At 35.5% G+C, this 19,352-nt stretch overlaps 1 protein-coding gene across 5 annotated transcripts in view; it reads right to left on the bottom strand.

Annotated features, from left to right (window-relative positions):
• Window positions 1–19,352, bottom strand: part of RANBP17 (RAN binding protein 17) — a 392,396-nt gene that overhangs the window by 116,677 nt on the left and 256,367 nt on the right. For all 5 annotated transcript variants that reach the window (XR_004263498.1, XM_032260328.1, XM_032260329.1 and 2 more), the window contains 3 exons: window positions 10,582–10,655; window positions 9,459–9,539; window positions 9–72 (listed from right to left, as the gene is read on the bottom strand). Coding sequence is in view for 4 of the 5 variants with exons in the window: in XM_032260328.1 (XP_032116219.1) it covers window positions 9–72; window positions 9,459–9,539; window positions 10,582–10,655 (219 nt within the window). In the remaining variant the exon portion in view is untranslated. The remainder of the gene's footprint in view (window positions 1–8; window positions 73–9,458; window positions 9,540–10,581; window positions 10,656–19,352) is intronic.

Here is a 19,352-nt window from a genome sequence, read left to right as displayed (position 1 = left end):
AGACTTACTGTGTGGTTTTTTAGCATGAATTTCACAGCATCTATCTTCACAAGTTTTTTTAAAAGGATATAGGTAATAGAAGTTAAGGAATCTAAGGAAATATATTTGTCATATCAGTATGTAATAAATCACAAAGTAATAGTGAACTGCAGTGACATCAATTTCTACTTATAAGGAATAAATATAATTTCTAAAGAGCATTCTTATAGAAACGTCTTTCCTTCTGTTAAGAATGATAATCTATTATTAACCAGTGCAATTACTTTTTCTATCTTATACATATTCTAGTTATGGAAAGAAAGAATGAATTTTATAATTAAGACAAGAACTCCTTTACTATTGAAGTCTTGATAGTGGAAAATTGAAACTGACCTCTTTTTATATTTTGGGTGTAACTTGCGAGCTTCTACTTACTTAATGTTATTTCATAATAAAATAATTATAAAAGACCCATAATAGGCTATCAAAAAAGAGAAAATTATTCAATTCTAAGAAACAGTAAGCTCTGTTAGTGGAAATCTAAGATCGGAATATAATTAGGAAGATATAGCAGACCGCATGTCATCAAGTATAGAAGGAGAGCTTAAAGGAACTAATACTTCTAACTTTTTCCTTCACATCATCTCCAAATATATGATTCAGTCTGTTGCCTCTGCATAGGGGCACTGAAAAGCCTAATTCTAAATTTTAATCATTCAGACGTGGGTATCAAAGAGTGAAAACCACACTGGAACATGAGTCATGAGACCTGGGCTTGACTATACCATTCAATGAATCCAGGTAATAAACTTAGCCTGTCTCAGCCTTAGTTTCCCTCTCCAACAAATGAGGATGAAACCTATGCCCAAGCTACCTTACAGGATTGTTTTGAGGATCAGATAATGCAAATGTCTTTGCCAATTATCAATCAGGGAAAAAGACAGAAAGATGCAGTCAATTTACAGAACATGTGCAACTTGCAAGTCTAACTTTCACAATTTCATGATAGTATCACTCCTATTTTTCATATAAGAAAATAAACTAAAAAATTATTTTTCAAAAGATAAACAACTAGTATGATTTAGATTCAAGTCGTCTGATTCCAAAGCAACCATTCCAGTTGCATATGAAACATGTATGTTTGGCTTAGTCATATACATACTTATTTAAAATATACATATATATTTTAGCATGTATCAGTATTAGCAAACTTTCTAAGAGCAGGGACTACATCCATGCATTTTCCTTATTGCACTGCTTTCAGTAGGTGCTCAATGCACTGTGTTTTTTTTTTTCTTGAGATGAATGAACTCTCTGTGGCCCAGGCTGGAGGGCCGTGGCACAGTCTCAGCATACTGCAATCTCCACCCCCGTCCTGGGTTCAAGCAATTCTCTTGCCTCAGCCTCTCGAGTAGCCAGGACTGCAGTCATGGGCCACGAGGCCCAGCTAATTTTTTGTATTTTTAGTAGAGATGGGGTTTTACTATGTTGGTCAGACTGATCTCGAACTCCTGACCGCAAGTGATCTACCATGCCTGGCCATGATGTACTGCGTTTTTCTGGCAGGCTGCAGGGCAACAAGATCAAGGCTGACAGGGAGCAAGTTTTTCCCTGCCTCCAAAGATGCAGATTTGATGATTATTCCCAGTGTCAGTCACTGGGCTGAAGACCTGCCACTCAAACTTCACTCAGTTAAACAGGGGTGGGATCAATAAACTTGGAAATATCTTAAGTAATTACCAAATAGAATTCTCTTAAAATTGCAAAGTTAAAAGTGACAGGGTCTATGGGTAATAAGAATGCTGCCATTAATAGGAATATTCCTGTCAGTGCTGTTAATAAACAGCAAGTCATGTTTTGACAATAGAATATTTATGAAAGCAATAAACAGAACATTCACAGGAAGAATCTCATCTGTCAAAGACACATTTTCTGCAGAACAGCATCTGTGCACTTCGCACCAAGGCCAGCCTCACTGCCTTTTAATTACATTCTAAAGAAAAAAATGATTAAGAATGGATTTTTATATTTTTCAATAAAGAAAAAAATGAGAGTTCACCTGAATATTTATGTTCTCTTATAGAAATTCAATTCAAAGCTAGTTACGGCTCTTAAGAGGGTCTGTAATGTTAAAAAAGGCAAATGAACACATCAACTTTATGATCTTTATACTCTGATCTTATTCTTCTCTAAGAGACTAGGGTTCTTCTGAGTTATGTCATTTTGGCTGGGTGGGAGCATTAGACAAATTATGGCAACACCAGGTTAGATTTCAGAGGTCTATTCAAAACATCTCTTAGCAGTAAACCTGGTAATGATGGTAACTTTAATAGCAGCAATAGTACTAGGAGCCTTGAGTGTGAGTAAAATTAATAGAGGAAATGTCACACATGGAACATGTAAACAGAAGAGTCAAGATTCAAATGCAGATCTGTCTGGCTCTAAAGCATAGGCTCTTTTCACTAGGCTATATCAGATCCACTTGATTTTAAAGGGTAGTTCTCCTCAGAGATCATTTGCTTCTTGAAATACAATTGAAATTGGAATCAGGTCCCAGAAGGGACAGGGAAACATTTTATTTTAGGAAGGACCAATTCATTAATACGCCAGCATCACATCCAGGATTGAGCAAACTCTATAATCTAGCTGGTAGCAACCCACTAAACAAAATTCTCAGAAAATCCCTGTCTCTAGCCATGTGATTATGAAAACATTGAACACAGTGAAGACAGTCTTATTGGTAGCTAGCATGACGCATGAAGAAAAACAAGAATGGTGTAGCTTATAGAGGCTGAAAATTCTGAAAGTCTGTATCCTTTGAAAAGGAGGACAACTAAATGGAGAATAAACTGCTTTCTTAGGTTACAGAAGTAACTACACACTTCAGTAGCTGCTCGACACAGTAAAACCAAGTATGACTTCAATTCACAGTATCAGCCCTTTTCTGAGTATTTACTGTATTTTATCAAATCTGAAACAGCACTGAATGTAAAAACAAAACAAAATACTATTTATGTACTACCAAGAAAAAGTACTTAAAATACCATCAGTTATAAGATATATCCTATTTACAAAGGTGTTAAGATGTGAAAAAATTCGATTTAGAATTATAGCAGTGTAGTAGATACATGATAGTCACTAGGTACAAGAGAGCGGGTAATCATACTGGATCTGGGCAAATATTTAAGAGCCATGTATGTTCATAGATACTGTTTGCAGACAGTTAGATCCTGATGACAGAAGAAAGTTCACAGATGACAATATTGTATGTCAGAAATTGCTGTACTTAGGTTATATGTACAAAGTATAGTAACTGAAATTAAGTTTAGTTATTTCAAAAGCAGAATTTTGTTCATGAACCCTACTAGACGAAAAAAATCCAAATAGGTATAACCAAGGTGAAGCGTCTTAAAGGATACTAATAATCATTTACAAGGAACAAGACTTAAGGCTTAGTCACTCAACAGAAGAGGTAACAGTAAGTTCTATATGCTCACTGTATGAAGTTTTGAAACTATAAAAGAAGGGAAAAAAAATCTTAATCTCTAATCATTTACAATCTAATAGGAGATAGGACCAGCATATACTAAACTGTATTACATTCATATCCAGATATATAGATGGAAAACAAGGTATTCACAAATATTAAGAAATATAAACAATGACTTGAAAGAAAATGAAGGGAATTAATACTTAGTGAACATTAAAGGACTGAGGATTAAAGTATTTCATGATGGCTTTGCTAAGTCTTTGGCCAAGACTGAAAAACTGAAGAAACCTAGTTGAGTTACCATGAGTCAAATGAGGGAGAGTGGCTTATGTGGTGATTCAGTGAAAGTTAATGAAGGGTGTCCAGGGGTAAGTAAAATAAGTTTCCTTGGCCCAAGTATAAAGTGCAAATTGTGGTCGAATGGAAGATCAGGAAGTTAGCTATGGGAACTCAGTAAGTCAAGTACCGTCAAAGGACTCAAATTTTGAGTCAAATTAGGACTCAAAGTCAACAATTTTGCTTGACCTAAGAAGCAAGTGGAAGTGATTGTGGACTCTTGGGAAGAGAAACGATCAGATCAAAACAATATTCAAGGCAGGTAATTTTGTGAAACGAAAATCTAAACAACTTGGCGACGGTCCAAACAAAGGGGCTACAGAAGAGGAATAGGAGGATTCTACACGTGGTTCTAGTATACGAAGAAACAGAGGAGATAAATTATGGAATGACTTTCCATGGCTGATAGAGACAGAAAACAATGAAATAAATCAACATTTCTTTCGATAAAAAATGTTAATAGAAGTATGCCTGAGCGAGGGAAGCTGAAACTAGTTTTATTTAACATTCTCACAAACCATCTGGAGATGGTGGTATTCAGTAAAATAAAGCAATGCGTTTTAATATTGTTTCACAAAAACAGAAAAATTACTATTTATTGCTAAATAGTTCCTGTAACAGACATAAACTATTTTACTTTCGTCCTTCACCCTTGTTTCATTCCTGTCCTTTGCTTCATTGCTCATCCTCTACCCTTTCCTGACACCTACCACATTCAGGGTTTGTACCCCAATGGTGAGAAGGTCAGAAACAGAGATGAGGATGTCTGGTTTACACATTACTTGGTAAATTTACAAGTTGCATACTTAATGGTTTATCTATAAGCTTATGTCTAAATGACCTTGAATGAAAGGGGCTCCCTGAAATCAGCCATATCACAATGTCATATGCCCACATTATTTTTAATGTGCAGATTTTCAGAAGATTAGTATGTAATTTATTTGAGTTAAAATTAAACAGAAAAAAAGAAACTGTATTAATAAAATAATTGACTTTAAGCTCTTTGGAGAAATATAGCAAAGGATGTTTGGAATCCTTGTTAATTCTGTTTGAATTTAAAATCCATGAGGGCAGTGTCTGTGTTTTATTTGTCCTTTTGCCCTGTACTTAGCAAATGCTTAATAAATATTTGCTGCATTGAAAGAGGCCAATAAGATTCAAGATGGGTAAGGAATTAAATTTAAAAATCACTATTTTAGTCTTACTAAATGTTAACTCTAGATAAGGATGAAGTTCTGATTATTGTACTTAAAAAAAGCAAGCAAAAAAAGACACATGAAGCTGGGAAAGGTTTGGGGTTGAAAAATAAAATTATCATGGTCATCAAATAACTTTGATAGAAAATAGATTCTTAGAGGCTCGGCGTGGTGGCTCACGCCTGTAATCTCAGCACTTTGGAAGGCCGAGGCAGGCGGATCACAACGTCAGGAGTTCGAGACCAGCCTGAACAACATGGTGAAACCCTGTCTCTACTAAAAATACAAAAATTAGCTGGGCGTGGTGGCGGGCGCCTATAATCCCAGCTACTCGGGAGGCTGAGGCAGGAGAATTGCTTGAACCCAGGAGGTGGAGGTGGCAGTGAGCTGATGTCATGCCATTGCATTCCAGCCTGGCAACAGAGCAAGACTTTGTCTCAAAAAAAAAAAAGGAAAATAGATTCAAAAATGAAAACGACTAGAAAATGGATTCTCTGGCTTGCGAAAACAAAAATGACTGAAATAAATTAGTAGATAGATTTATGATGCATATGGATGAGTCTTATATTCACCAAATTCTGGTATACAAGAACTTAAGGGGATAATCTTAGAGAGTCAGTCCGAAGTCAAATGGAAGGAATTATTTCTTTATATCACACAAAACCAGAGCCAGCTCCACAGCTATGTGGGCTGTACACTTGCATAGGAGGTCCTGTGCTTTGGAGAGCCTCTTCATGGTTTAATGCTCTGCTGTTGAAGTCTTGAAATTTTTAATAATTCTTGAATCAGTGACCCCACATTCTTCTTTATGAGGTGGGCCCTGCAAATTATGTAGGTAGTCTTGCGATAACATGGAGAAGTCATTAATCTTGAGAACTGTTGAGGTTAACAGTATCAATAAGATAAAAAAAAAAAAAAGTTTGGATAAATTCATAAACTAATGGGGAACATGCTTATAGAGTCTGATTTTAAAAAGCTAGATATTTTTACTTTTCTCGAATGTTTGATGGTTATGTAATAAAGGCCAACTACCAGCAGACGGCCTGATAGAGAATGAAATTTCCTTTCTGAAACCCAAGGGGAACATGTTAACTGCTACAAATCTGAGTAAACAATGAATTGCAGTAGAAATACTGATAAATTACCTTTCAAAAGAATAAAAACTTGAAATAATGATTAATGAACAAACAGCATTTTGGATAAATTCTCCTTTTTCAGCATTTAAAATAAGTAAGTTTACGTGATTGCTCTGTATGACCCTTATCCTCTCTCCAGTTTTCCCCGGAGCTTCCTTGTTCCAATTATTTGAACAATCTCACCCCTTTTCCATTTAGACAGAAACTAAAATTTCGGATCAGAAAACATTTCAAAGAGGGGGAAAGATCCCCAAGTACTGAACTTGACTACAGAGGGCTGGCCCTGTATAGAGCCATTTCAGCTCTGTGCCTGTTCAAAAAAGCTATTTAGAATCAGAAATTTTTGGAATTTAGTCTTGAAAATATAAAGAATATGTTAAACAGTTACTCAAATGCACTTGCTAAATTTATTATAAATACCCATGTCATGAATCTGACAGGAAAACATAAACTTTCTGTCAGAAAGGTCACTGGATTTTAAAATAACAATAATCTTACCAATTTGAAAAATTTCAAATTTGGTAAACAGCAATTCTGTGGTAAAATGCAGCAGGCCATCCAGTTACATTGTGGAGACTTATATAATGGCAACCTCCCACGCGCCCCATATCATTCATTATTCAGGAACTAATCTATCTCTAAAAATGCAAGTCTAGTGAGTCTTAAGAAGTCCCATGAAAAAGTGTCTGTGAGACAAGTAGCAGACTTTTCTACTCAGGGCATACAGTGTATTTTCCAACGACCTGAAGTTCTCAAAGTATGGTCCTGGAGCTACCAACTTCTCCTGAGGCTTGTGAAAACTGCAATTCTCAGGCCTAGGCCTAACAACCCTTGAAAGAGAAACTCTGGGGAGTGGGGCCTAACAATTTGTGTTTTAACAAGCACTCACATTCTGATGCTCACTCAAGTCTGAGACTATTGCTTTAAGGTAATCGAAGGCTTTTTAATACTTCCTAAAAATGGGGGTCTTCTGTGATTTCAATTTCCAACAAATGGTCAGATAAAAAAACACCAAAGTTTAGAGACTGGCTTTGAGCACCATAAACACCGAGTAAGGTTCATCTGAAGCGGATTAAATAGAAAAAAATAAAACAAAAAGTATCTGAAGACATGCAGTATAAATAAAGAACATTAAAAAAACCTCATGGTGAGATAATATGCTTTTCATTTATTTCTGAGATTTTAAATAAAAATATTTTGAATATTAATATCTAAACAGATTTCCATTCACAAGGGCCTACAGGTGATGATTTTGATCTTGCATAAGTATTTCTATTGCTGAAGAATGTCATCTTATTCCTAATATAGAAATAATATATTGCTTTAAAATCAAGATTGAAAAACACATTATCATAAAGAAATCGATTCGAAACAACAAAACATGCATTAGGTAACCAGTAACTGCACTAAAACAGATACACCACTCACATATTCCATTATGTAAATGAATTCAAGATATTTCATGACTGATCAGCTAGAAGGGACATAATGATTTATAATTCAAATAACTGAGCACTGAAATCAAATTGAACTAATATATATTTCTAAATATGCAAACCTGAAATAATTGCTAAAAAATATAAATCAATGTACCCATGTTGAAATCATTCCCATCCCCTGGTTTAAAATATTACAGCTTTTAAACTTTTATCTAGTAAATTTTCTGAAAATATGATTTTTTATTCACTTCAAGAACTCAAAAGCAATAAACAGCATGTAAAATAAAAGGCTATAATATTTGAATTAAAGAATATATAACAGGTTTAATATGATAGGAAAAAGATCTTAAATAGCAGATACAAAATAAATTAGGCATTATGCAAATTACACTACAATAATACAAATCAAATTAATTTTATACTAAATATCAATTTAAACCTAAAAAACAGGGTAAATCTAAACAATAGATATGTGCTATAAAATAACTGAGGCTTCTTTGCAGATAATATGCTCTCAAAGTAATTCATTGTGAAAAGGCCAGAGTTTGCAATACTAGGAAGTACTTATAAACCACTTCATATGTTAGAAATAAAGAGTATTTCAGCATTATTATTAGAAAAAAATATGGGTTCAGTTTTTTTTTTAATAAGAAAAAATACGTATCTTAAAAAGCCAAATGACCATTGGAATTGGGTTGTATATCACTTTCCAGTAAAAAGGAAAAACAGCCTGGACAGGTGTAATTTATCATTTTTCTGATTTAATATCAAAGAAATATATTAAAATAATAAAAAGAATCCTGAAATCCTCAAAATTTGTAGTGATAAATAGCCCTCCCTGTCTTTATTGCATTATACCTACTAACAGAAATATTGCATGGTGGATTTTGCCAGACAAGGACGATTATTTTCCAATAAAAAGTTGCATATTAAATTCCAGCACAAAAGTGGGTGTCTAATACTTTGGAAATCTTTTATGGTTTACCAAGGAATACAATTTTAAACTTAACTAACATAAACATATTCTTGGAATGAACCTACATTAAAGGTTTCCATCCAATGCCACCATTTTCAGAATTTGTCCTCATATTAAAAGATCAGCTAATCTTAGTGATTAACTAATCCAACACTTATTTTTCCCAAGTCCTATATATTTCATAGCTAATGTAGAAAAGACAATCTACATGATTCTCTCTAGTTGTTAGAGATATGACAATACTGTCAACTATAATTTCATAAGAAAGAATGATTCTTGGTTTTAGAATTTTAAAAATCTGCTAGACAGAGAAATCTAAACATTTAATGTATAATGGGAAATCTTATTTTAGATTTGATTAGATGTTGATTTGGTAGGGCCAATAATCAAAGAAGTGGTCAAAAAGCTTATCATTTTCTTAGTATTACTCCATTGTGCCTTTCAACTAATGAAAATGATGCTCTTTTCAACTGAAGAATATTAGAGACATATTTACTCACAGGAATTCAGTTTTTATAAGGTAGTATTTTTACAACATTTTGACCTCTTTATAATTAAGTTACATGCTTTCTTTGAGAACAAGAATTTCTGACAATTACAAACAAGCATAAACTTAAATACATGTGGTTGCATATTTTCTTACATAACCATTTATTTGCCTGGGTGAGTATAAATGTAACTACTTAGGAATCCATATGTCCATATAAATTCAACTGGGATTCTGACTAAATGCTTCTTAGTATATAACTCAAATCTTTCAAAAACATGCATTTACAGATAAGGCTAATTAAAAAGCCTTTTTATTTAAAAAAATACAAAAATTATAAACAAGGAAAATACCTGGCTAATTAAATGCTCTTGCTAGGTTGTTTATACATACTGTCAGGTGTACAGTGAAAAGGATATCCAACAGAAAGGTCATTTAGGAACTGAAGAGTCCTTGAAATTACAGGCACACATCTTCCCCAGTATTTAAGGTTTGTAACACTAAATATGAAAAAAGTCTTTAATTATAAGTAAGATATTTGCTTGTTTAGGGAGAACCAGAGAATACACATACATTTAGGCAAGTTTGATTACCTAAGTCACAAGTATTTTGAAAGTGAAAAACAGGCTCAAAAACATTTTCTATTCTTTTATAGCATATTCAAAATTATATACAATCTACAATGAATATTGCTCTCCAAATGGTATATGATTCTATATATTTAGTTTTGTAAATTTAAAAGTTGTCTAAGTGTTTCACAGGAAAACATCAAGTTTGTACTCAAAACATATTAGGGAGGAAAAGCAGGAGTTAAAAAGCAAGCCAAATAGAGGCTCACTGTTACCGCCAAATAATGAACCATCAATTTGTGGCTCCAAAACTCACTTCTTATGACCATGATTGTTTATCTAGCTTTGTTCTCTGCAATCAAGACAGTGTTCTTTGTCTGTTATATAGATTAAGTGGGGTGCCAGGTGGAGGCATACAAGTCTGGCTAAGTGTACAAAGTTATGTCCATGACTAGAAACTACTTTATTTTGCTCATAAGTCCAATATAAGGCCAGTTTCCATGAATATGTCTCTGCTAGCCATAGGTTCCTTTCAGAACTAACGAATGTCCTATCAGACCCCTTTCAATGATTTCAATTTGCAATAATCTCTACACGTGGTCTTTGAAATTGGGTGTTTTCCTTCTTAAAGTAAAAAAAAAAAAAATGCTGCCCAATTGATCTGAAGAGTGAAGGTCTGTAAATCTATTAAAGTCATCATCTGATGCTGCACACTGCAGTTGTATGGAAACGTGACAAATTACAATGTCCTTTGGATGATGAGTTTTCAATATGTGAAATTAAGTTTCAGTGAAGAACACTGTTAACATTCTAACAATTAAAGCATAATTTTAAAAGTCTTTTATTTAAAAAATTAGTGTATACATATATATATATACATATATATATATATAAAGACTTAAACACAATAAAAAGATCTATTACATTTAAAACAACAACAACAGAAAAATTAAAGACCAAAACAAGAACTCACATTTTTGTCATGAATGTTTCTAGAACATGGCTGTCATCTGTTATCCCTAAGACTTCCGACATACGAGCATATACCTGCATTAAAACATTCATTGTTAAAAGCTTTATTATTAACGTATATTTTCAAAAGACTATTCAAATTGAATAAACATAAGATTTAATGCACTGTTGTATCCACACTGAAGTAGGGAGTGGGTGGGAGAGCAAATGAATTTTTTTCAAAGAATCTTATACTTTTAAAATTTGCTTTTTCCTCCAGACCTCTCCTGTTTTGAACTATATAAAGACTTATACACAAACACACTCATATATCCATTTTACTCCCACCACATCACACACATTTTTTTTTCTCAAAGTAGTAGACCACCCCTTTCTTGAAGATGGGAGTAGGTATGCAAAGGGCTGGAAAGTACAGTACTTCAACAAAAGGCTCTAACACTTAAACATTTTCTACCCATTCTAGATTTCAGCAAAATATTAACCATTCCAGATTATTTAAGGCAGTTATAAGAATAAGGATTTAAAAATCAAAGGAAGTTAAAGAACTTATAGAAATTCTCCTCAAATATTACATAATTAAGCTTCCCCAAATATAGAGGTGGGTCTTACTTTTCATGCTGACACTGAAATCCCAAGCTCAGGGATTCTCTGTTGAAAACATCAGGGCCTGGGAATCCACTAAGCTTCCAGTTAGGGAGTGTTGGTTGCAGAGTTTGGGGTGCAATATTTCAGTCTCAATCCAAGCCACATTGAGCTTATAAATACATATCCCACTTCAAGTGGGAAAATGCCACTAGCAACCAATGGAATACTCCCTATTAGCCTGGCAAAGCTGAGAGGTGGGTTGACACCTCGATACTCCCTGATGCTCTGGTGTGATTCCAGGTTATCCCTGCCAGACACCAGCTGTATGGGATTTCTCTTCTGTGACTTGATCCTCTGTGATTGTGTTCTCACCCTTTCTCCTAAGCTGCCTATTTCCTATGTACAGCAGCATAGCTTCTACTCCCTCTTTTATTTATTTTTTATTTTTTTATATCTGAACACCAGCTTGATACACCACCATAGGTCATAAAGGTAAGATAAAAATCACAGGGGCAACATAAATCACCCTGAGTTATAGCGTCATAGAGGGGAGGAAAGCTGCCATTGTAGAAATTTCTTATCTGAATTTTAAACACCATTTGTACCAGCAGGTTGTGTTCCAGGATTTCAACCTGAGTCCTGTGTCTGGAGGTCAGATATAGCCTGTCTCTCAGGCTGATAGAGTGACTCAGAGGGAGAGAAAAGAGGGAGAGAAGGAGGAGTTGGGTGTAGAGGGTGAGAGAAGGAAGGAAGGGCTGACTGGTGGAGAGAAGCTGGGGAAGAGAGAGAGAGAGAGAAAGAGAGAGAGAGAGGAAGATTGAGATTCAAATTCCCACTGCCTTTCTCACTAACTTCTGAGCCCTACAGAAAAGCATTTCAATGATTATATATATGTGACTTTGTCCATGAGAGTAGGACTTCATCTCTTGTAAGATTGGAGTGACCACTGTTTCTTGTAAGATGTCTGGGGGAAAGAGGGAGCTAAGGAGAGAGAACCTAGAGAAGTTAGTTACCAATAATCCTCAATAATCACAAACTTTTAAGCACAAAGAGGTCTCAAAAGAAGGATGATATGTAGAATGGAAAGTTTCCCTCAGCTCACCATGATGCAAAACCGCTCTCATATATAGAAGTATACAAATTGGGTCCCTTGGAAAATCTGGTATCAACGTGGTTAATGGCACACAAAGCATTTCACAACTTGGCTTCAACCTACCTCATCTTCCACATTTCCCTCAACCTCAAGCCACATATAAAATGCCGATAGATCACTGAGGCATCTCATGCAATTTCAGAGTTTTACATGTTCGTGTGCTGGTCATTGTACCTCAATCAGCCTTCTTCATCTTTTTCTCCTCATAGTCACTCAAAAGTCATCTCCTCTGAAGCCTTAGGCACAGTGAGTTGCACTCTCCTTTATGTTCCCAAACATCTGGTCCATTCCTCTATCATGCTGCTTTTTACACTGTAACTGTTTGGATGTCAATCTCCCTCATTACACTGAGTGCTTCTTGAGGGGTGACGCTATGCCTTATTCTTTGTGTCCCTAATATTACACCTAAGGCAATATATGTCAAGCGAATACTATTTTTAATGTGTGGTGGCAGAAGACAGGGTCTGGATCCACTAGGACTATATTATAATGTGAATATTACACAAAGGATGAAAAATGACCCTTCATATTAAGCATATATTGGATTCTATGGACAAAATCCATAGAATCATAAATTACAACAGAAAAAGAAAAACTAGGGAGAGCAGCCTGACTATCTAGTAATTGATTCTAGCAATTGTCTTTAATTTTATTTTAGTGGCACACTTGTCAAAAGCGATCCTTAAAATAAGCCCAGTTTTATAAAATCAACTAACAGTAGGGATCAGATACCCTATTGTGTGCCCTGCTTTGCTCACTTGCTTGGTTTCAGGGACACAAACTGTGTGCCTTTAACTGTGACTAGAATTTAAAAGGCACGTCTGTTTAACAAAGATGAAGGCATGAATGGATATGTTTAAACTAGCTCTACTACAACTCAAAGCACAAGTTGTTTGATGGTATACAGAGTAATTTATATAGATAAATGAAATAAATAATAAATTACACGACATATTGGTTTTGGAAAGGATGGGGCCATGGCATTATCTCAAATCGCCTATTTTCTTCTTACTGTATTTACATGTTTCCTGGTTACTTTTCTTGTTTTGGACAGCATGGTAACTATAGTGGACTTCTGTAAACTCAAATTTTACATTTTCAAGACTTTATAAATGCCGATTTTTATGGCAAAACTCAGAAATAATATAATTTTTGTTTTAATCATTTTATTATTCATTTGAGAGTGAATCATAAAAATATAAAAACTAAAATGTGACTTTAAGCATTTCAAAAGTTTTAACATTAAAAAATGTACTTGCTAATTCAATGGGTCCTACAAGGAGGTTTTCCTAACGTGTTCCCGGCATTCAAGAGAGGAGGAAGCTAGGCAGGCAGGTCTGTTGTGCTCTGCTGTCAAAACAGTTTCTCAAAGCATCACATCTGACCCAATAATATACTAGGAAAACAGTCAACATTGACACATGGCAGTGCTTTAACCCACAATTATCCTTGTAACTTGCACCATTCCTTTTATCATCCATTAGCTTTGATTCCCATTATCCCATCTAGAACTGTGTCAACGCTTTTGTCCTTGGGGAGTTCTCTCCACTACCGGGATCTGACGGTCAAGCTTGAGTGCTAAACAGGATCATTACCTCTTAAACCCACTTATCTGATCTACTGAATAGTAAATTGAAAAGCTCATTAAGAGCAACAATCTGATTTGTTTTCACGTGTGACAGGGTCATTTAAAATCAATGTATGATTACAGCGTTTCTTTTAAAAGACTGTTTCTCGTTTTCCAAGGTACCTTATCATTCAGATAACACGCAGATAACATGAAAATGTCTCCGAACATTTGAAATTTAATTATCCCATAAACATGGATAATTTGGGAGTTGGAAGTAATTTGTTCAGTGAGGAAATACCTACAAAATTGTTTATCATCAAGCACAAGTCAATGAAAATCTTCTATAGAAAAATGCTCTAACATAGTATTTAGAGTTTTCAACATTTTCTACAACTTTTGCCATTTCACCTGAAATAATTTTTGTGATACCAAGAAGAAATTGTATTGCAATATCTATTTTAAGGAAGTATATAGGAGTTGGCATAGGAATGAAAGAAGAGAAAAAAACTCACTTTCAGTACACAGATTCCTTGTCTCTTATTTCAGAATCTATTAAGATAATCTCATCACAATAAAAAAATGAGTAAAAATCTAAGAAATAGCAGACCAACTCTATCTGTGTGGTCATCCTTCAGAGAAGGATGGACAATACAACGACACTGAATATATGGTTATGGCTTTGCTTATGTGTTTCATATAGTCAGAGAGGACACGCCGTAACCAAGTTTTTGCCTTTCTGAGCCCTCCTCCCTTCTTTTCTTCTTCTGCATTTCAAAATATGCCTGTATAATAGACTGTAAGCTCTCTGAGAGCAGAAATGATGCTCTGTTTTTTTAAAATCTCACATGCTTCTACTCAATAATGTTTTTTTAAACGAATAAAAAGAATATAGTGTTAAAATGTACACTTTGGTCAATCCCATTTCATACATGATTCTTTAACAAAAGGAAAACGACCCATAAAAGGCAGGTATTTTTTCCCCCTGTAAAATAATATACCCAAAATCCTACTCATCAGGGATGAACATTGGTAAAATGCTGTCATTTTAAAAGATGTGGTTTTAATGCTTAAATAATATTTCTGGGAGAAGCTCTCCCTGTAGATTCAGTAAGAAGAGTTGCCTAGGGGCCAGGCACAGTGGCTCACGCCTGTGAGCACTTTAGGAGGCCGAGGCAGGCAGATCATGAGGTCAGGAGATCAAGACTATCCTGGTCAACATGGCGAAACCCCGTCTCTACTAAAAATACAAAAAATTAGCCAGCCTGGTGGTATGCGCCTGTAGTCCCAACTACTCAGGAGGCTGAGGCAGGAGAATCACTTGAACCTGGGAGGTGGAGGCTACAGTGAGCCGAGATCGTGCCACTGTACTCCAGCCTGGGTGATAGAGTGATACTCTGTCTCAAAAAAAAAAAAAAAAAAAAAAAAAAAGAAGAAGAGTCCCCTAATTTGAAACCTTAGAGCATTCATTGTTGCCAGTTTATTAATGGCACTTCTCAAAACATAATAGACTATAATATTTTTGTAGTATTGATTTCTATGTGAATATGTTTCCTCCACTATTTTAAGCATGTACTCCTGGAAGGCAGGGGAAATGTCTATTTCTCTTTACATCTCTACTAGTATACTGTCTTAGAACACTGTCGTGATAAACGTAGCAAGTGGAAAAAGCACAGACTTTGGTCCCAAAGATATCTGCATTTGAATTCTGTATCTGCCACTAACTAGGTGTTTCTTAAAATCTCTGAATCTTGGTTTCCTACCTATTAAACAGTAATAATAGTAACACTTTAGGCCAGGCAAGGTGGCTCATACCTGTAATCCCAGCACTTTGGGAGGCCAAGGCAGGTGGACTCCCTGAGCTCAGGAGTTTTGAGACCAGCCTGGGCAACACAGTGAAATCCTAAACTAAAATACAAAAACTTCACCAGGCGTAGTGGTGTGTGTCTGTAATCCCTGCTACTCGGGAGGCTGAGACTGGAGACCTGCTTACCTGGGAGGCGGAGGTTGCAGTGAGCCAAGGTTGCACCATTGCACTCCAGCCTGGGTCACAGAGTGAGACTCTGTCTCAAACAAAACAAAACACAACACAACAAAACAAAACAAAACAAAACAGCAAACAAAAAAACCCCCCTACTTTATGGGCTTTTGAGAAGATTAAATGATGATCCCAAACTCAGAGCTTGACATTTAGTAGTTACTCAACAAATGCTGATTCCCTCTACAACCTTTCACTGAGCCTTCTGCATAGTAGATGCTAAAGTGGTCAGTTAACACCTTTTCAAGAGAAGGCTCTTCATGTGAAAAATAACAGAAAAATCAGGAGGTCCTTACCTTGAAGATTTTCACACAGCATAAAGATGGTTAAAACAAATAAATGAAATCTTAAAATCTGTATCAATAACTCTTAATTTTTACATGCGTGTTCAATTAATACCTTCTAGTCACACTCAGAAATTGCATTTGTTAAAGGCATAAAGCAACTGCTTCAAAATTTCAGGATACAAAATCAAATTCTTTCTACTTCTAAATGGTTATTGTCTTAGAAGCTAGAACAATTACCCATTTTAACTAGTTACCCATGTCTCTAGCTCCTGATATATAGAAAGTGATTAGAAATGTAAGGAGTTATCATTATTACAGATTTGAGAAGGCATGCTCTTAAAAAACTGTTTTAATATTTTTATTTTCTTAGCCCTTTAGATTTTATTGCAAAGGTTCTTATAAACTTAAGAAAAGAGCATTTGGACAGTACATAATGCTGGAGCCAACACATTCTCCAGCTTCTCAACTAATCAAATGACAAATACTGCCTGCAGAATTTGCAGGTAGCTTAAAAGATCTTATATATGGTTTTAAAAAGAAAACTAGGTAAGAAAAACAGATGAGGGCATAAACTACAAATAGCAACATAATTTTGAGTTGTAAATTTAATAAAGAATAAAAGCATGTGTGAGATAATTTTTAAAACTTCTTTTTTCCAGTCCTAATCCTTGGTCTTGGGTATCTGCAGCATTGTCGCTAACATTCTGGTTATAACTCTGAGGAAACTAATTATGTCAATCTTTAAATTTGAAGTAGATTACAGAACTGGGAAACCCAGCATATTAGTTCCTAAAGGTTGTATGGATATATAATGACAGTCACAGAAATTCAATAACAGCCCTCTATGAAATGTACTCAAAAGCACCACATGAAACAAATTAAAAAGAACAATGAATCTCTCATTCTGTGCAAATAAGAAAATAAGAGAAAGCACTGGTTCTATAGGTTTTCAAAAGAGTTTTTATAATGACTTAAGATTTTGGATAATGAATCTTCAGAAAATTACAGTAAGTTAATACCCTTAGGCCTTCTATAAATGTTTAAGATGTTATAATTTTTCAAAGAGCTTCAGTACCTTGTTTAAGCAGGCTCAATGCAGAAAATGAACAGTGCTGTAGAAGTCAACAACAGAGTATTTTGCCATCAGATGATAAACTTTCTTTGAAGCAATTTAGTCTCAAAAACATATCAGGTAATATAAAAGTGATACCACAAAAGATCCCCCAAATATTACCGTAAATTTTCAATACTGGGATGACTTGTTATTGAAGGTTTTCAACTGGTTGTAAATTGGTAGAACAAAACCTGTCACTGGAAAGTATCCAATACAATGAAAGCATTAATGCTCCTTGGTAAGAGAAGTTAGGAACACAGTATGAAATAACTTACTATGAATAAGAAACACATTTTCATATTTTTGTTTTAGGCTTCAAGTGCCTTTGAGGTCAATTCAGTGCTTTCCATAAGAAAAACCTCATCAATGTGAAAGGCATTAGTAGAGGAGGAAGAAGGAGAGGTGTAAGAAAGAATAGGGCATTTAATTACTTGGATCTAAACCATTTGAACTAAAGATACTGAGCTCTTTCATTAACACCTGAAGCAGGATAAAATATAATAATCACAATTAACTTATCACCATCATGAGAGAATTAATGGTACAAACATCATTGCTGTCTATGAAATACACAAACTTAGTGACACTGAATAGATCCATATTAATCTTGGGTGATCAATTTTTCCATATTATTTAAAATAACATCATTAAATACAAGCCTGAAATTAGACAGAAAAATCTTTTGCCAGAATTTAATTTTAAAACCATAATTTACGCTGGAAACCAGGTAGCAAAAGGTGAATAATCCTGCTCACCTCACTTAGTTAAAGAATGGCATCTGATAAAGAAAAACTGGTTATGGAAGTATAAAATAAATATGAGTGCTAAATATTTATTTCAATTAGAATATCTGAACCTACCATCTGTGGTGGCCATTTTGCTAAGGGGACATGTACCTAACAAATCTCTTAAGAGGCATTCCCAGTCTGCTTGAATAAGCTATTGTATAAGAAAACTTGGAGTGACCACTCTGGCCTCACATTTCCTTCGCTCCACATCCTGTGGCACAAAGCATGAACTCAGCAGGCTGGGGTGCAGGGCTGCCTGCTGCCTTGTGATAATCCCCTCTCCCAGTAGGGGCCTCCACTGATGCATGGCTAAGAACATGCTTCCTCTTTTGCTTGCACCCCAGTGGGGTTTCCATTTCTAACTTGGGCCCAAATCCAGATTGCTAAGGAAGGTGGAAAAGTTAGAAAGCTCCAGATGCTGCCAGGGATATTTTTGAGTCAGTTTCTAAACAATAATTTATCAGAAAGAGTACAGGTATAACGAGAAAACCAGCAAGGCTGGTAATTTTGGAGAGATTCTTTCCCTCCCACCCCCGACCAGATCTAGGGTCTAACTACCACCTGTTCAACAGAAGCTGGCTGGTTGCCTTACTTTCCTTCAGGGAGCCACTGACTAAGGATCTCCACCAGCATGAACCTAATGCCTCCCGACAGGCCTTCCCTAGCCAAGTGGGACCTGGGTTGAGTGCACCAGTTACTGGTCACAGGATATGCAGTCCACAGAAAGACTCCTGTGGTGCAACCAGCTGAAAGCCAACTAGAGAAAATGGAGAGTGTACATTTGTCCTGACACAGCTTTGCTCCTGCCGGCTGCCAACTCACTCCATGTCTGGGGCCAAGCTTCTGTTAGACTAGTCTTCTATGGATAAAGCCATGGTAAAGCCCTGGGTAAATATATTATCTCCCCAAGCCCATTCAAAAAGAAGCTAACTACGGCTATGGCACCAGGTGCTTGGGAAGAAGGCTTGATTTTAGTAGAGGATTTTGGGACTATGGTTTGAAAGAGCATTTCAGACATTTAAAGTAATATTTATAATTCTTTGCGATAGCAAGTTTATAAGATGACATGATTAGATTTTAGGGCAAAGAAGCTGAAGCTGGATGAAGTTTGTGAGAGGGTGATAGTAGAAGTGGGGAACTGGGAAGTAAAATATTTGTTTAACCCGCTGTACCTCCTAAAGGTGTCAGCCAGAAACATTCTGGCACAAGGGATACATGTGCTCTAGACATTGTTCAATAA

This window comes from Sapajus apella, unplaced genomic scaffold, assembly GCF_009761245.1.
Source record: "Sapajus apella isolate SASKATOON/1434 unplaced genomic scaffold, GSC_monkey_1.0 scaffold117, whole genome shotgun sequence".
Classification (NCBI taxonomy): Eukaryota; Metazoa; Chordata; class Mammalia; order Primates; family Cebidae; genus Sapajus; species Sapajus apella.
Note: the sequence above shows the minus strand (reverse complement) of the source record. Positions and strands in the feature narration are given on the sequence as shown.